The sequence below is a fragment of the Thermobia domestica genome, chromosome 13 (assembly GCF_964235325.1).
Source record: "Thermobia domestica chromosome 13, izTheDome1.hap1.1, whole genome shotgun sequence".
NCBI classification, from domain to species: Eukaryota; Metazoa; Arthropoda; class Insecta; order Zygentoma; family Lepismatidae; genus Thermobia; species Thermobia domestica.
The window spans coordinates 7,789,211-7,808,566 of NC_137466.1; the positions used below are offsets into that span (position 1 = coordinate 7,789,211).

The following is a 19,356-nucleotide window of genomic DNA, read 5'->3' on the forward strand; positions in this document are numbered from 1 at the left end:
TGAAGTGACCCTACTTCGGAGTATTCTTCACAATGTCCTCTAGTACTTCTTTAGCTGAAAGTCTGTTGTACGCTTATCCGAAACCAGAAGAAAAATCAAGGTCACCTCTACAAAGTTATTGGTAGAAGAGCAGGGAGACAACTACATTGAAGGAAAATAATCTAGAGGCGTTGGAATGGACGCCAGATGACAAGCGGAAGGGTACATGTCTAAACAGAAGAAAAAAGGGGTCAAACAAGAAGAAGCAAAGTGGGAGAAAAACGGCAAAATTAGTCAAGTGAGATGAAAAGATACTCAGCTGGAAGAAGCAGATACAAGAATAAAAAGAAGGATTTGTTTTAAAGGATAAGACAGAGAAGTAATTTCTAGATTTTCTGCAAGAGTAGCGCAGGATGTTGAAAGTTGAGAATAGCAAGAATTTTAGGAATAATAAAAAAGTGCACCAAAATATTGCGATCTTGCCCAATAATTAGTTTTTGGGGCAAAGGCTACAAAATTTCTGAACAGCCCCTAAGTCCAGTTTCGTATTTTTTACGGAATAAGCACATCATAGTGAGTTAAGTCAAAGTTTGAGTTTGGCTATAGTATATGTAGTTCTCCAGATATAAGGCGCACAAGAAAATTTTTGATTGAAATATGTTGGATCTTTCGATCCAAAAAGGAGCGCCGAAAGTTTATAAGAATACAGAAAAGCAAATTTTAAAAAGAATGCTTAGATGTAAAAAATATTGTTAATTTTGTTTTAGAAATCAATTAACTTACTGGTTATGATTTGAGAACGAGTATTTTAGGTGTTTGAGTATTTAGGCTACGAAGGTTCTATGACTGATTCTACAAGATTCAGTTCATGTACTAAATTTTACACAAATGTATGTTGATAATGGAAGTGGAAAATAGGTTGAATAAGAAGTATTATCGGAGAAATAATATGTTTCTATTTTAAATTAGTACGGAACGAGAAAGAATTCACTAATTTATTGGTTTAAAATAAATAAACACAAGTGGCTAATATGCACGCTTTCTTTTTTTCTCTCTCTCTCTCACACACACAGAAGTACAAATAGTGATTCGGTTCTCACTTCAAGCAGCAAGCTACTTACACCGTGTTCCAAAAAAAGTGACCTGATTTTGAATAGTAATAATTACGGAAAGGAAATGAGTGTTCTTCGAATGAGCATGGCCTCGAGTTTCAAAAAATCACCATTAGATGTCAGTCAATACGTTTTCTCAGTTTGCAGTCAGCCAGAAGTAAGATGGCGTCCGCTCAACAGAAGGCGTTTTGTGTGCTGCAGTTTGCAAAGACTGATAGTGATTTCGGTCCAGCATGCTTTTCGTCGGCGTTTTGGCATTAATCCGCCTCCACCCAAAAGCATTCGTCGTTGGTATCGACAATTTGAAGAGACAGGATGCTTGTGTAAAGGCAAGAGTCCAGATCGGCATCGCACTTCCGATGAAGTGGTGAAAACAATTCGGCGAACGTTTGAGTGGAGTAAGCGAAAGTTTACTCACCGTGCAAGCAGAGAACTGGCAATGCCTGATACGACTATCTGGTGAGTGTTGAGGCGTCGTTTGGTCTATAAGCTGCAGAGACTGCAATTACTGCAAGCTCTTCGGGTTGGTGATAAAAGGAAACAAGGTTGACTTCTGCAATGCTCTGCTAGAGAATATGGAAGATGATCACTTTTACCATGGTTAATTTTCAGTGATAAAGCAACATTTCCACAAGATTTTTTTCTTGTAAGGATATGTGAAGGATAGAGTGTTCCCCCTTTACCTAGTGACATAGAAGAAGTGAAGAGCAGAATAACAGCCGCCATAACTGCTGTGAACGCAGATACATTGTGTAAAGTTTATGACGAATTTAGCTATCGTCTAGATGTTGTTTGTGCTGCTGATGATGAACACATAGAGCATTTGTAATAGCATAGCTAAAACATGAAGATTTTGTGAGTATTTTGCAATTTATCCGATTTTTGTAGTATGATTTTACCAATACATATGGACTTTTAAAATCAGGCCATTTTTTTAAACACCCTGTACTTTGAAATGCACTAAAAGACACGACACTTTACTATACTGTCCTGTACATTTATATATTCATTAGCATTGAAATCTATTTACTGAATCTGGACCGTATCTACTAGTTAGGCTATATGAGACGTGGAGCAAAATTTACGTAGGACCCAGTCAGTACATACAGTACCTTCCACAGAGTATCGAACTAAGACCTTCTACACGAAAAGAAAGAAAGATGTCTATTTAACCCTCAGAATCACTCCCTGTACTCTCGAGATTGTCAACTTTATTTTCATTGTTACAGAATGTTTCTAAAGAATTGAATATTAATGTTAAACTTACCCTTCATCATTTTCATTCTTGTTTTCCGAAATCTCGTCACCAGTCACTAATTTAATGACATGGCTGCTGCTACTTGATATGCTATCCTCTTGCACAGAATCAACGATACTTGATATGCTATCCTCTTCCACCAAACCACTGACACCTGATGTGCTGTTCTCTTCCACAGTACCATTGACAGCATCTTCATTTCTTAGACTATCACAAATGTTAACATCATTGATACTCCCTACAACAACAATGGCTTCATCATCATCCTCCACAGACAAATTATATACAACTTCTTCAACTAAGTTGGAATCACTATCATCTTCTTCTTCTTCTTCTTCTTCATTTTCCTTCTCTTCCGAACTTCCTCGAAATTCTTCCTTTACCTCGCATTCAACAACTGATTCTTCTGGTTCTGTTTCCGTTAAAAACGTCACTGCGTCAATCGGCAACGCTCCTTCCTCATCAATTTCTATTTCTTCCTTGATCATCAAACATTGCAAATCGTCAACTCTTTCCACATTCACATACGTTACCATGATCTTGAGATTTTACCATAAATCCATCTGATCAAATGTATAATCTTTTATCATTACTGTACTTTCAACACTAAAAAGGAACTTGCAATGGTGTATTTTAATCCACTACTCGCATAAACGTTCACTTAACTATTGAAAACTCTTCAATTATCAACTTCTTTTGGCAGAACTCAAATTGAATATACAATCTCTTCTACGCACCTGTAACGAAAGAAAAAAATATCAGGTAACGAATATTTTTTTTACTAAGAAATTGAGATGTTTTTACAGTAGAAAATATTTAAGGTGACGTTTAATTGGAAACCTCTATTTACCTTTCCGATTCCCGGCAGGAGCTCACGTGGTTCGAATTCCACGTTAATCAGTAGGTTCACGTCTCATATAGCCTCGCTGCTGAAAGAGACGTTAAACTCAAAATCAACCCTAGGCCTCGCCAAGTGAATTTTGTGGTGGACAAACACCATGTCCGTAAGTTTTCTCGGGGTTTCCCCGTTTTCTCCCACTTTCTTCATTCCACCATTTCATTCATTTCTCATCATCACCGTCTCCTTTAGCCTAGCCGCCATAATCGTGGGACGTAAAACTTAAAGATTTCATTTTCAAACTCAACTCAACTCTATTTACCTTTCTTTAACAACTTCTATTATGAACCCAATAATTTGTACCTTTAATGAAGATTTTATTTATAATATTTATTTTTTAACAGCCGCAGTTCGGACATGAAGGAGAAATGAACTTATACACAAGTTTATATGAATTAACATGCAGGAAATAATTGCAACGAATACTTTTTATAACATTCATTTGTAAATTTCAATGTATGATTTCTGCCTGTATTTCGCATTAGATGCTGTAGAGTTTAGATGGAAGCATTTCATTTATCTTAAGTAACTCTTTTCCATTTCCTCAATAGCATGACGAAACCTCTCATTACACTTATCAAGTTTGGACGGTAAATCTAGGTGTGAATCAAAGAAGTGTATTTTTAGGCTCGTACTACGCCCTATCCGAGCCTAATATCACCAGGTTACATAATATCAACAGTCGTCTGGTACAACATGACGGTAATTTTCTGACTCACACCTCCTCCCAAATGTACACTTCTCCAAATCATATTGCGCGAATAAACGCTTCTAAATCCCTTAAAATTGTCACTTTGGCAACAACGCACTCGGAGTAATAAGAGGGGAAGTAATTGAAAAAAAGTTACTTACAAACAAAGCTCACACTTTGCTGTTTGAAATTCTCAGTTCCTCTTTCGTTATTTCATATACTGATACTTTTAAAACAAAACAGTACCTTACAAATGTAGAAATCTTTGTTAAAGAAAACACATACGGTTCTCGTCATAAAAAAGAAAAAAATCACGAAAAACAAGAGTTGTTAATCGGAATATGGTGGAGATTCCATTTACGATTTTGTTTCATTGAGGCAAAAATATTAAGATGTAGGTATTAAAATAAGTGTTGCACATTATGAAACTTCGTTACTCCACAGTGTACTGGAAACAAATTGTTATCATTATTTTACGACAATCTAATCAAAAATTCTAATCGTCTCTTTTTTTTGTCTTGATTTTACTGTGAACTACTAAATAAAGAAATCCACTCTTTGTTACATATTTTTGGAGAGGAGTACTAACAGGTGTGTCCCCATGAGGAGCATTTGTTTCCCTTTCTCAAAAGTTGCACTCCGATGACAAAATATTATTTTACAAGTTTTCTCAAAAAAAAAAAAAAAAAAAAAAAAAAATACAAAATTTTCAACATTTTGCATTGGCATTGAAAAAGCATACACAAATTTTGCTCAAACAATGACTAAACACAGAGAGAGTAAAACTTTCTTTAAACTCATGTACTATAAGTGTTGTTCGTATATTGCTGCATCATTTCTAGTATCAGAATAATCTTAAAATAAGGATAAAGAATATTTTTTAAGCTTATAAGATGAATCATTATAATTTAATCATTACAAATACATAATAATTGATGGAGAATGATTAAATATGTAGTTATAAATCTATAATAATAAAAAATGCATTATAAACACAAACTAGAAAGTAAATTTTGGCATCTATAGACATACTTATAGAACAAGCGTCTGAAGAATCTTTAAGTCGAAAGAATCGTGATAACGAAAATCTTTAACTGCTGTTTATAATGCGTTCTTTTATTTTTGTGCTTTGTATTACCGTGGCATCATGTGATACTCCATTGCTTTGTAACCTAGCTGTAAAACAACCCAGGTATTGAGTTTAGTGTTTTCTATTCTTAACTAGCAGCGTTCACCCCGCTTCGCTGCGGTCACCCCGGAACGCAATAAACTTTGTTACTTAGATAATTTTTACTTTTTCGCTTTCAAGTGATATGATAAAAACCATAGAAGATTGCAGTAAATCTTAACATTATATCGCCTGTCATTTATGTTAACCCGCCCCGCTTCGCTGCGGTCATCCCGGTGCTGGCATATTGTAAAAGTGTCTGTAAAAATAAGCAAATCAATTAAAAAATTTTAAACAGAAGATTCAAGCTATTTTCCGCTGTATATCGCCTGTCATTTATGTTAACCCGCCGAGTGACACGGTCATGCGGGTTGCATATAAATACGTTTATTTTTACCTATGATGAACTAATAACAAAGGATTTGTACGTTATGGACACTTGAATGGTCAATTATCTCAAGACACTGGTAATTAAAAATTAAAGTGATATGATAAAAACCATCTAGGGTCCAAATCCTAATAACCCCCCAAAAATGAAAGAAATTGGTTCAGCCGTATTAGCGTGATGAGCGGACAAAGGATTTTGTACGTTCTCTTTTATATATATAGATTTTGTTTTATTGCTATCTTTGCTCCCAAGATATCTAAATAATATATATCTTTGGATATTATTTATATTAGATATTACTTACCTATCTATTGTATATTAGATATTAATTACAAGAATATGAATTCTGTTAACCAATCCCTTGTTGATTGTTTTCTATTTTATGCAATTTTTACACATCTCCAACATTTTTATAATTGGTAAGGCATTATCTATTTCTTCTCGCTGTTTCCATTCGAAATCCAACCTTCTTCGGTTCTTTTTCTGTTTCAGAGCAAAGTGACAAAGCTCAGTGCGAAAAAGTTTTCTCGTATCCTGGTTTGTATTTCCAACGAATGTTAGGCCTACTATTAATAAACAGACAAAAGAACTTTTAGTAAATTTAGAATAAATATGGCAATAAAACTACGTAAAGTACAGAGAAGCATTTAAATGAATGTGGTTTCTTTTTACTGATCAGTTAGACAGCAGTGAAGTAAACCAAACTATTTGCACTGTACAACGAATATAACATCGATGACACGAATGCATTACATATAATATGTGTGTGTGTGTTACCGATGTATTATTGACATATGTCACTACAATATTAAAAGAACGCATTAAATACAACAGTAAAGAATTTTCATCTCAGGTTTATCCCAAAATTTACAAAGCAATGGCCAATAAGACAAAAACGATAAATGTGTCTCTGAATTCAGACAGTAATGTTATAAGCAAAAAACAAACATTGTACCGCAGCCGTTTCGTTGCATACCATTTTTTTTTTCGCATATATACTGTATAATTTACTTCAGTAAAAATAATTTTTCATGATATTCTTCTTCTATATGAAAAATCAAAACTCAAAAAAATGAATTTTCTATTCTTTTAACGCGATAGTGTCGACAGGCAGTTTGTATTAAACAAAGGAAATATCTATCAAGAATCTACGAACAATCCCTTCCTTGTTAAATTTAGAACACAGGTGGATGATAAAGCAGACTTCAGAACTGCCAATTACACTTTTGTTCTCTGAATCCTACATTCTTATATTAGTGAAGTGCATACATTGGATACATTCACTGTACTTTTTATCAGACCCAGTTGGAAATGACTATGGTGCAATCATGGGAATCAAATGCTTTTACCATCTACTAATATGTGTAAATTTTTTACTAATTAGAATTATTTTAAAAGAACCACTGGCACGTCTCCGGAATCTTCCTTTTTGCAGAACAAAGCATGATTCGTCCTCTGGGTAAACAAGAAAACCAGAGGCAGTTCACGTTTAGACTTCTAGAGGTACAGCAACGCTTAAGCTATCCTTCTGCATTACAATATAATATTAAGTATACCATTGCATCTTAATCCTAACGAATAATCACTGCATTACTTATACGATAAGTATTCATATAAAATATTTCAAGTGTATGGTTGATATCTATTTCGAACAGTTTTGTTACCATTGTGATTAATGTTACATTTGATGAGTGGAGAACTAAAGTTTTCGCTTTCTTATGGTCAAAACGCAGTGGATTATCACATGTAACGATGATTTGTGATTTATAGATTGCGACTACATGACGAAATATTAACGTACGACGTGTGGGTATTTTATGTGTGTGATGGCGATTATGTGAAGCAACCGCTATAGTCACTTATCAATGATCATCCTAGCACTAAATGTTTCTTTTAATTTGTGTGTGGAAGCGGAGGGCTTTCCACAGTGTAAGGTGAGCATTTTGATATTTAAGATTTTATTCTATTTTTAACGTGCGTATGTAGAAATTGGTTATTTGGATAGTGATATCCCAAAACCCCTCCCAACTTGCTGTGATGACTTATGAAAAATCTAAAAAGTTTCTGCAAGCATTTTAGTAATGACGTAAGGCATAAAAGCGAAATAATTTCTACAATTCTATTTCTCTAAACTTTTTCACTTATAAATTTTATATTTATGCAGAAATATACCGGAAAAAATAACAACAGAATAAGTAATCAATCAAGAAATACCTACATGTACTTACTCAAAAAGTTAGATTGTTTTTTACATCTTAAAATATGGCGACTAATAATTTAAGTCTCCATAAATCATTCTTATGACTCTGAATGTCACCTCTTTAGACATTAATTTGTATCCAGAAATAGGCTTAAAATGACTGTGGTATTTACTACCATATTTCTGAGATAAAACCATTTTCAAAAATTTCCTGTTTCCCTTGTAACCAGCAAGTGGTCTATTTATCTGGATGGAAGCCCACATATCTGTTGTGCCAACCTCTTAAAACGAAAAATCACTGGGCGGTTAGTCATAAAAAACCGCAGCTTTCACAAATAGTCCTGAGGTAGCCAATTTCTAAGTATGGCAATCACGTTACAACCACGACGACAGTGCTAGCAAGGAATGGGCCTGAATTGTTCTGATTCGTGTTTTATTTACGGAGAATAAACTCTTTCTGCAACCGTAAATTTATTTACAAAGCACACATCTTTCTGTGGCAGTAATCGTTTAGAGGTTAGCCAGTCTTTCTGCAGCCCTTATTTTCCTTCTGCGACATTGTGGCACCGTCGCTTTGTTCTGCTTTGATGAGTGACACAATGGTGTATTAATTATACTTTATAAGGAGAATATTAAAAATGAAAATAGGAAGAATTACATAATTTTTATGTTACAATTTTGTCCATGGATTTCTTGCTGCTTGACTTAGAATTATTTCCTTGTTTCCCTAAATATTTATTTTTAACTTTGGTGCTTCTCTTTCCGAATTACAACTAACCCATCACTGCATCACTATTCTTTCAACTGATATCAAGTTTAAATTATAGTGTATGCCAACTAGGAAAGTTTATCCATGACCTCCCTGCGCAAAAGCGAACACCTGTTATTTAAGTATTAGTAGACAATTCATGCAAATAAACTTGAAAGATATCGCAATGTGAAAGTATACGTAAAATTGATAATACTGATTAAGAGTAATACGTCATAAAAATGGTAATTGTACTGTTAAAAATGAGTGAGTGTATATGAAGTAGGATTGTGTATGATGTTAAATTCTGCTGTCGAAGAAATTTTTCACAATACAAAACCAATACTTCATATTTACAAATATGAAATCATTACAAGGGCTACACCGGGGTTGAAATGAACGAGTGCGTATCAAAGCGGACTGTGTAAAATACTAATTTCCACCTTCGCAGAATTTCTGTACTATATAGGAAAAGTATATTTTATGTTTACAAGTATTTTATAGTTACAAATATGAAACCATTACAAAATCTCTAACCTAAGTGGTTTTATGCTATATCAAATGTTTTTTTGTATTATCCTCGTTTATACCTATACTCTCATATGCTGGCGTGCCTGCAGGCCAGGGTTGGCAAAAACCATGGTTTTTATTGAAAAAAACAAAAAACCCGGTTTTCTTGGTTTAAACTTTTTTTTTTTTCTTTAAATAATTTGCTCTACGTATGTATATCACATATGGACAGAAATAAGTTTGTTTCGCCTTGGTGTTATGTAACAACCGGATTATGCTCGAAGGGTCACATACGCTTAAAGCGGAATCCAAACCGCTTCTCGACTTACACATGAGAGAAATTTTTCTCCATTTGAACTCGAAACCGGGACTGATTGGCCACAAATGCGATACGTTTGCCGACTCACTCACAAAGGACTCCTGATTAAAATACGTTGTACTGATCTTTACATACTTGTTAATGTAATTGTCAAGAGTTATTTCAGAATGACAAAAAGATAAACAGTTGCACAAGTAAAACCATTATACAGAAGAACTAATTTAGTCCAAGTTACTTCACTACGACTTTTATTAGTCCAAGTAAAAGAAATACAAGGACTTAATTCGCATAACAGTAAGAAAAGCAAACAAAGATACAAATTATTTGAGTCCACTTTGGTTCTGACCCATTTATACATAAACAGATACCAAAGATACTTCTGCTTTCAATAAATGCCTTTCGTGGGGAGTGTACGCGAGGGGATGCATCTGTAGGGAGCAGGTGCCCCTGTGACGGAGGGTATATGCATAAACGAGGATAGTGGAAGAGCACACTTACATATACAGTACTTGCTATATTCACACTCTTTATTCCTCCACAAACAAACAAACAAACAAAAAGTCGCGTTATATTTTGCCTATAAATTTTCTATTGGCAGAACCGTCTGCTGGAGTGAACCATTGTCAGTGCACAGCATATTGAATGGTTGTGGAAGTATTATATGTGTAACTATTTACTGAAGCGGAAGGCAACAGATTAGACGTCTGCGATAATTATAATAAAAATGTAAGAATTCTGTCAAAATTTGGTAGAACAGGCTGCTCGAGTAATGCCGTTTAAACGTAACGTCCATGGCTAATGTTCCACTGAAGAACCCTGTGATCGGAGGAACACAAAGATGTTTTACACGTTATCTTCCTATTACTTATGCTTTAATTCATATACCTTGAGCACAATTATTTCTGTTTCATTTTCCTAACTTGTAACTATTTCGCAAATATATGCTAATTCCCTGCTTTCATTAATTGGACAATGTTTAGCAGAAGGGGTCCAGCTATTTTTCCTAAAGAAATGTTATAATGTCGGTAAGTTCTGTTCACATTAGGATAGTGTAGGTTAGTTTCGGCTAGGTTAGGCTACTTTATATTAGATTATATTAGTGTAGGGATCCAGCATAATTTTCGAAAAAGTGATAGAATTTTCGGTAAGAGTGCACTTTATGCCGAACATACATTGGAACCGATTCCTCGGAACAGTTCAGAGATCAGTTCCCAAAAATAATCTCATGAATCGAAAAGTAAATTCTGGACAAGTTTTGCAGACCACCTAATAAGCAATCCTAATCTAACTTCACACCAACAAACTAAGATATATCATAACAATGATAATAGATTACGATTGCTAACCAAATGATCTACCACACTCACCAAGAATATACTCTTCAATTGCTACGTAAAAGGGCAATTTCCTTGAGAACTGACGCTGAAATCAGGTGAAACGGTGACTATCAATTTTGAGATCTAAATGGGAGCTGCCGCCGCCCAAAACTCCCCTCTAAAGAACCACTAAAGATAACATCGAAAACCACAATAATAAAACCACTACTATAAATCTAACGTAATACAGAAAAATTAACTGCAAAAAAATAAAGTAACACTCACCACTAATCATAAATCAATCCAGCATGACGAAGAAAAATGAAGCATCAGAACGTTAAGTTAAAATTAAATTCCTCTGTAAATGCAACCGGACATTCTCGATTGACTGCGTATGTGCACCACTCTCGGGATCAACGAAGTTATGCGAATGATTCACAGTCATATGAGTCCACCGTCCCTTATCCAAACCCACGTACCCCTTCCAATAATCAGTAATAATAACGGAAGTCAGAATGTACATGCTTAGAAATAATTTTTAAACGGGAATCAGCACTGCGAGAGTTCTCACAACACTCAATCAAAAATATCTCATTAATTTCACGGCAAATACCACTGACTATCCAACTTTGACTACGGCGCATTCGGCCGACATTAAATTTGTGTCTACCGAACAGACTCTTTTCAATGTTAATCAATCCACACAATATTGACTTCAGTATCACAAACATTTTTTTTTTAAAAAAAAGAAAAAAAAAAGAATTAATTAATATCAGGACAATCAAACTCGCAAAAGGGTCTGTTCAAATCCTGGACAATATTACAAGATCGAAGCGACATCGAAACTCGAATACACTTCACTACCTTCTCTTTTCTTCATCAAAGTCACACACATGTTCAACTTCCAAATTCAAACATATAGCATGATCACTCAAGAGTACATAACAACCAATCAGCGACATCAATACAACCAAACAACTACAGCACAGGACACAATATCACTGCCACCAAGCTCTAAAACACCAAAACAAAAATTCTCAACAGAAGGAATAAAAGTAACGATTCTGTACCTGTTCCAGTGACTGTGATTCTGTTCCTCCAATGCCACTTTCAGTGACAGAATCACTTGTTCAGCATAAACTGCACTCTAGCCGAAGTTTCCTTATTTCTATTAAAACTAGGTTTAGTTTAGATTAGATTTGGTTAGGTTATATAGGTTGTTTAGGTTTAAGTACTTGCATCTTCCATTTCTCTCGTAAATCTTGCATCTTTTACGCACTTCTGGACCCCGTCTGCAAAACATTTACCCATTATTTTTCACTAAGTGTGCACCATATTGTATTACTGTGCAGAAGTAATATCTTAATATCTTTCAAATGTTCAAACTACATTCCGAACCCTGCCATATCCGCAAATACCGGAAAATAGTGGACGTATAGCATAAAACTCAAAGCAACCTGTACCAGATGACCACTAAAAAGTACAAATCAGGGTGGAAAAAAATCATGATTTTTTTTAAAAAAATCATTTTTGTTGATTTTTTTATTTAATTCGATTTTCTTGATTTAAATCAAATCTTTCTCCTTGTATAATACAAGTCGCGAACTGAAGAAAAAGCATTAGAAATTAGTATTAAATGCTAATTATGCCATTTAAGTGAAAGTATTGGGGTTGAATTTTGAATTATCCCCCATCGTTAACCTATATCAATCCCAAACAATGTTTCTTAACCCTTTTAAATTATGGCTCTTTTTAAAGATAAACTATAGACTTTCAGTCAAGCAGCTACATTATCATCCTTATTTATCCTAGTATCATGGTACATACATCACTCTATTTAGAATAGAACAGCTTTTGAAAGGGTAACATTCACATTTCCCTATCATGTCCCTGAAGCGGGAAACTTTGAGAGTAAAAATGAAATGAAAATGAAATCTTTCAGTTTTACGTCCCACAGTTGTGCCGGTTAGGCTAAAGGAGACGGTCATTATGAGAAATGAATGAAATGGTGAAATGAAGAAAGTGGGAGGAAACGGGAGAACCCCGAGAAAACCCACGCACACGGTGTTTGTCCACCACAAAGTTCACTTGGCGGGAGCAGCGTTTGAACCCAGAACCCCAAGCACCAGAGGTGAACGCTCTACCACTGAGCCACCGCGGCCCCCAATTTTGAGAGTAATCGGCATTTTTAAAAACTTTTTTTTTATTATTTTGATCTCCTCTGGATTCTAGAAGGGGTCACATAAGCCCAAAGTGGAATCCAAACTGCTTCTCTGCTTAAATCCGAGAGAAATTATCCTCCGTTTGAACTCTGAACCAGGACTAATTGACCACAAATGCGATACGTCTGCCGACTCACTTACGAACGACTCCTGATAAAAAATACGTTGTACTAATCTTTACATACTTGTTAATATAACTGTTAAAGAGTCATTTCATTAGGAAAAAAGATAATCAGTTGCACAAGTGAAATCATTATACAGAATTAGATATATACAATTTCAAAGTACTGCAGAGTATAGAAGAACTAATTTTGTCCAAGTTAGTTCACTACGACTTTTATTAGTCCAAGTTAAAGAAATACAACGACTTAATTTGCATATCAGTAAGAAAAGTGAATAAAGATACAAATCATTTGAGTCCACTTTGACTCTGACCCATTTACACATAAATAGTTACAAAAGATACTTCTGATTTCAATAAATGCCTCTCGTGGGGTTTGTAAATCTCCCGCCCCCGAAGTACGGGATTTCAATGTATTTTATCAAAAGTAAACATTATTAAAACGAAACAATATTTAGAATTTCTTTGATTGCAATTGCATAACAATAATAATAAACTAAAAAAAATCACAGAGGAAACATTCATAAACATTTTTTTTAAAGTTGCTTTTGTAGTATAATCTCTTTGAGTAATGAATGGGGAATTTAGGTCTGAGTATAATACGAATAATATACGGGAGTGAAACGTGATAACCCACAAATGTGTGTTCATCAAGATTTTAGGAACATTTTTCGTTTTTTGGTTTAAACCACTGGTTTAAACCACCTTGGTTTAAACCAGCCAACCCTGTCTAGGATCATGATTTGTACATTATTCTCTTCAGAATAAAACAAATTTTCAAACGGTACCCTTCAAATGTCTTCATCATATATCTGGGGCGGGTAAATCACGAAAAAAGGAATCTTTTTGTTAAAAATATCTTCTTTTTTTTTCATTTTTACCTCTGTTGACCCCTCTCCCTGTTTTAAGGCAGAGATCTGAAACAAATCAGAAAAATACTGAGGGATGCACTGAGTAAATGTGCAAAATTTCAATCTTTTAGGTGCAAAAGTAAGCCCGTGAAAAATAATACCCCCAAATACCCCAGATTTCCGTATAAAACAGGATCTCAGGCAACAATTTCCTGATACATCCCTATTTATCCTAGGAGCATAGTGCGTACATCATTTTATTCAGAATAGAACAGCCTTTCAAACGGTACCATTCATATGTCTCCATCTGAGGCGGGAAAATCACGAAAAAAGCTATTTTTTGTTAAAAACATCCTTTTTTTAAAACATTTTTGTCCCTCTGGACCCCGCTGTTTCCACGCAGAGATCTATAAACATCTGAAAATTATTAAGGGGTGCACTGAACGAATGTGCAAAATTTCTGTCTTCTGAATGCAAAATGTAACCCGCCAAAAAATAATATACGCATAACAAAAAAATCTTTTTAAATATATGACGTCATCACACACTATGCCTCAACGCAGAAAGTCGTGAAAGTATATGTAACGTGTTCTAAAATGCCTCCAGTCTTGAAGAAAACGAAGTAAAAAGCCTTATTGGTACTTTTTTAATCGAATAATGAAGATTCTACCCTATCACCTAAAACTAGGTGATATAATTTAAAAGGTTAAGCATTAAGGAAAAAGTACAGCAACGTTTATCAAAATGACACTTTTTTCACAAAAGTTAATATTTGGCAGGGGCCTATTTTTAAATACTCAGAACTAGCTTGCGGCATGAAATACATATATTTCGCCTAAAGTTATAAAATTAAAAAAAAAAAAAAATGAAGAGGAGATAGGACCCCTCTAAATATGCCCTATTATCTGGGAACAAACAAACAGACACGCACAAAAATGAATTTTCGTCTTAAATGTCGATGGTGACTTCCCCGTTGAAATAGTTAACGATTTTAAAACGCAAACCCAATGTTACGAAAAGAAGAAAGCAGGATTGCTCCGTTACCTGTTCAAAACGGGATTTTCCCTAATCATCCTCTGCATGACACTTGTTTTCATACTATACTGTACATTTGAGTCTCATTGTATTATGATTATTAACTTCCATAATCGAAATAACAGAACAGAAACGGGATTTTACTTATTTTCACTTTAAATTAATTTATTTCGGAATTCGATTTAAATCAACGATTTTTATTAAAAAAATCAAGTGATTTGAATCTTGATTTAAATCAGACTGATTTAAATCAATCTACCCTGGTACAAATGCTATCTAACGAGTCAGAACAGAAGTGTAACGCGAGGGCCCGCGCGGTAGACCTAGGTGTGCATCCGTTGGGATCGTCAGCTGCAGTGGAGACACGCATAAACAAGAATAGTCCGAAACAATCCCTATAGCGTAAAAACACATGTCTTGCGTGCAGCACAGCTTTGCGCTACTTCTATGATCATATGAACTCGTAACGTTAGTTTAGTTAGCCTACTAGGATAGGGAGTTCAAAATAATAACAGGGTTGCTTTTAGTTTCTCCCCCAATCTTGTTACATATAAGATCTCCAATGTTCTGCATAAAATATAACCGTGCGAGCGAAGGAGGTTAGAAGCATTGCAAGGTTCGTTGTTTTCTACCTTTATCCCAAATACTAGCTTCTGGAGCCATGCAACGAGTTGGGAAGATTCTAAGTGTTATCCTAGTAACACATTATGCTCTGTTGTCAGTTTGCCTAATATGGCGTTTAGCAGAAGGGGTCCAGAAGCACGTAAAAAACACAAAATTTACAAGAGAAATGGATGATGCAAGTACTTAGACGTAATATAACCAGGGTGGAAAAAAATCATGATTTTTTTTAAAAAAATCATTTTTGTTGATTTTTTTGATTTAAATCGATTTTTTTGATTTAAATCGATTTTTTTGATTTAAATCAAATCTTTCTCCTCGTATAATACAAGTCGCAAACTGAAGAAAAAGCATTAGGAATTAGTATTAAATGTTAATTATGCTATTTAAGTGGAAGTATTGGGCTTGAATTTTGAATTATTTCCAATCGTTAATCTATATCTATCCCAAACAATGTTTTTTAACCCTTTTAAATTAGGCTCTTTTTAAAGGTAAATTATAGACTTTCAGTCAAGCAGCTACAGCATCATCCCTACTTATCCTAGGATCATGGTACATACATCACTCTCTTTAGAATAGAACAGCTTTTGAAACGGTAACATTCACATTTCCCTATCATGTCCCTGAAGCGGGAAATTTTGAGACTAATCGGCATTTCTTTAACTTTTTAAAATTTTGATCCCCTCTGGATTCCCCTGTGTTAACGCACAGATCTCAAAATCAACTGGGAAATACTAAGAGGTGTACTAAATATGTGTGCAAAATTTCAAGCTTCTATCCTGAGTAGTAAGGGTGAGGAAACTATTTAACAACGAGCTAAGAACATTCCCAGAATGCCCCAGATGATCCGGATGTAATATAAAAATTTCCTCAGAGATCCCTATTTATCCTAGGATCATGATTTGTACATTATTCTCTTCAGAATAAAACAAATTTTCAAACGGTACCCTTCAAATGTCTCCATCATGTATCTGGGGGGGGGGGGGGGAGTAATTAATGAAAAAAGGAATTTTCTGTTAAAAATATATTCTTTTCTTCTTTTTAATTTTTACCTCTGTGGACCACTCCTCTTGTTTTAAGGCAGAGATCTGAAACAAATCTGAAAAATACTGAGGGGTACAGTGAGTAAATGTGCGAAAATTTCAATCTTGTAGGTGCAAAAGTAAGCCCGCGAAAAATAATATTTCCCAAATACCCCAATTCCCGTATAAAACAGGATCTCAGATAACAGGTTCCTGAGACATCCCTATTTATGCTAGGAGCATAGTACGTACATCATTTTCTTCAGAATAGAACAGCCTTTCAAACGGTACCATTCGTATGTCTCCATCTGAGGCGGGAAAATCACGAAACAAGCAGTTTTTTGTTAACAATATCCTTTTTTAAAAAAAACATTTTTGCCCCTCTGGACCCCGCTGTTTCCACGCGGAGATCTGAAAACATCTGAAAATTATTAAGGGGTGCACTCAACGAGTGTGCAAAATTTCAGTCTTCTGAATGCAAAATGTAACTCACTAAGATAATAATAATAATACGCATAACAAAAAATATCTTTTAAATTTATGTCACCACACACTATGCCTCAACGGAGAAAGGCGTGAAAGAATATGTAACGTGTTCTTAAATGACTCCAGTCTTGAAGAAAACGAAGTAAAAAGCCTTATTGGTACTTTTTTAATAGAATAATGAAGATTCTACCCTATCATCTAAGAATAGGTGATATAATTCAAAAGGTTAAGCATTAAAGAAAAAGTACAGCAACGTTGATCAAAATGACACTTTTTTTTCACAAAAGTTACTGATATTTGGCAGGGGCCTATTTTTAAAAACTCAGAAATAGCTTGCGGCATGAAATACATAAATTTCGCCTAAAGTTATAAAATTAACGAAAAAAAAAAAAGACAGGAGAGGGGACAAGACCCCTCTAAATACGCCCTATTATCTGGGAACAAACAAACAGACCCGCACAAAAAAAGAATTTTCGTCTTAAATGTCGATTTCTCCGTTGAAATAGTTAAAGATTTTAAAACCCAAACCCAATGTTACGAAGAGAAGAAAGCAGGATTGCTCCGTTACCTGTTCAAAACGGGATTTTCCCTAATCATCCTTTGCATGATACTTGTTTTCATACTATACTGTATATTTGAGTCTCATTGTATTATGATTCTTAACTTCCATAATCGAAATAACAGAACAGAAACGGGATTTTACTTATTTTCACTTTAATTTATTTCGGAATCCGATTTAAATCAACGATTTTTATTTAAAAAATCAAGTGATTTAAATCTTGATTTAAATCGTGATTTAAATCAGACTGATTTAAATCAATCCACCCTGAATATAACGTAACCAAATCTAACCTGAACTAACAGACTAACCTAATATTATTAGAAATAAGCCGAAATTCTATCATTTTTTTGGAAAATTATGCTCTTACACTAACATAACTAACCTAACCTAACCTAATCTGAACAAAAAATTACCAAACTTGTAACAAAAGAGGTGGACCACCTCTGCTAAACATAGGCCACTTTCGTTTCCTTTTTCGTTCCTGATGCTTACATTACGTATAATTCTATCAATTATTTAGCAGTAAAGTTGGTTCGGCAAGTTTGCTTTGTGCAGAACAGTCTTTAATTTGCCCATTTTATGTCGCGAACAGAATACAACGAACCCCTGCGGGGCTTCTAACCCATTCCTACCGCTACTGCTACTCCTACTACTACTTATACTATGGGGTACCGGTTCCAGTAACTGTTCAACACAAAGTAAACTCTACCAAATTTGGACACAATACTTACAATGGTTATAGTTAAGGAGCCGTACTTCCCATTTAGGGAAGGACGAGAAACGCCATACTTTCAGGAATTATTCATTGACTATCTAGGATGTTAAAAAGTAGGTAATAGACTGAGTTCTTGCCCTTGTACTTAGGGTGTTTAGGTAGTGCAACAGTAAGATGTATCCTCGTGCACGGGAGATAAGAAGTAGCTGTTCTTAACTATTACCCTTACAATTTGTAATTTTGGTGGATCACATGCAAAATTTACCAACGAAGTGTGACAAAAAAAAAAGGATAGCATTGGCAACATATGCATGCTTACCTATTCTTAATCTACACGATTTAATAAACACAGTGCACTTAATGTGAATTATTTTTCCTAATTGTATTTTATGAATAAACATTAATTTATTAAGAAACACATCACACAAACACTTACTATTGACTAATCTTCATAAAAAGCGCTATATTCTGCCTTTGGAACGATTTAGTTGAGAACTTGAGCAAAAGATTCAGAACTTTTGACGATGAAAACTTGTAGCAATTTCGTAAACAAATGCAATCCCACGCCAGCTTTACCAACTCAAAAAAGGAGTTTCGTTATGTAATTACGATATAAATACTGTCAATATATAATTCCAATTAATCTCCTGCCCATCTTAAGATATTTACATATATTCACTTCTTCTTCTTCTTCTTTAACACTGTGATCATCAATCGGTGCACAGTATAAGTATTAATTTTAAAAAACTGCAAAATATATATAGAGAGACCGAGGCTGTCATAGTAGTCATGTCCACTGTTACAGTGAAAAACTGTTAGAAGATGTGAAAAGTGTATTAAACATGAGATACTTTACACGGAAGTAAAAACGTGGCCATGTTCAGCATGACCAAAATGAAACGGGTCGGAAACCCCTAAACACCCGTATTAACAAAAATGGTTATAAAACAAAAGAAGTGTAAAAAAAAAATATAGTGACACCGAGGATGTCATCATCATCATAGGTACTCTCCCTTACTGGCAGGTCACTTGCAGCAACTGAGAAGCTCCCATGCTCCACGGTCCTCCGCTAACCTCTTTGTCTCACGTATGATTTTTCTGTTTTTATATCATCCATTAATTTTTGTCTCCTTC

The 19,356-nt window shown here is 34.7% G+C and overlaps 1 protein-coding gene across 2 annotated transcripts in view; it reads right to left on the reverse strand.

Moving 5' to 3' along the window:
• LOC145668005 (uncharacterized) overlaps positions 1 to 18,951 on the reverse strand; it is a 43,310-nt gene extending 24,359 nt beyond the window's left edge. Inside the window, exons 1-3 of one of the 2 annotated variants that reach the window (XM_081735453.1) lie at positions 18,659 to 18,951; positions 5,799 to 6,060; positions 2,359 to 3,086 (exon numbers count right to left, since the gene is read on the reverse strand). In XM_081735453.1, coding sequence (XP_081591579.1) covers positions 2,359 to 2,885 — 527 coding nt within the window. In that variant the 5' untranslated portion in view covers positions 2,886 to 3,086; positions 5,799 to 6,060; positions 18,659 to 18,951. The remainder of the gene's footprint in view (positions 1 to 2,358; positions 3,087 to 5,798; positions 6,061 to 18,658) is intronic. The other variant, XM_081735452.1, reaches the window with a different exon arrangement.
• Between the last annotated feature and the right edge of the window lie 405 nt (positions 18,952 to 19,356).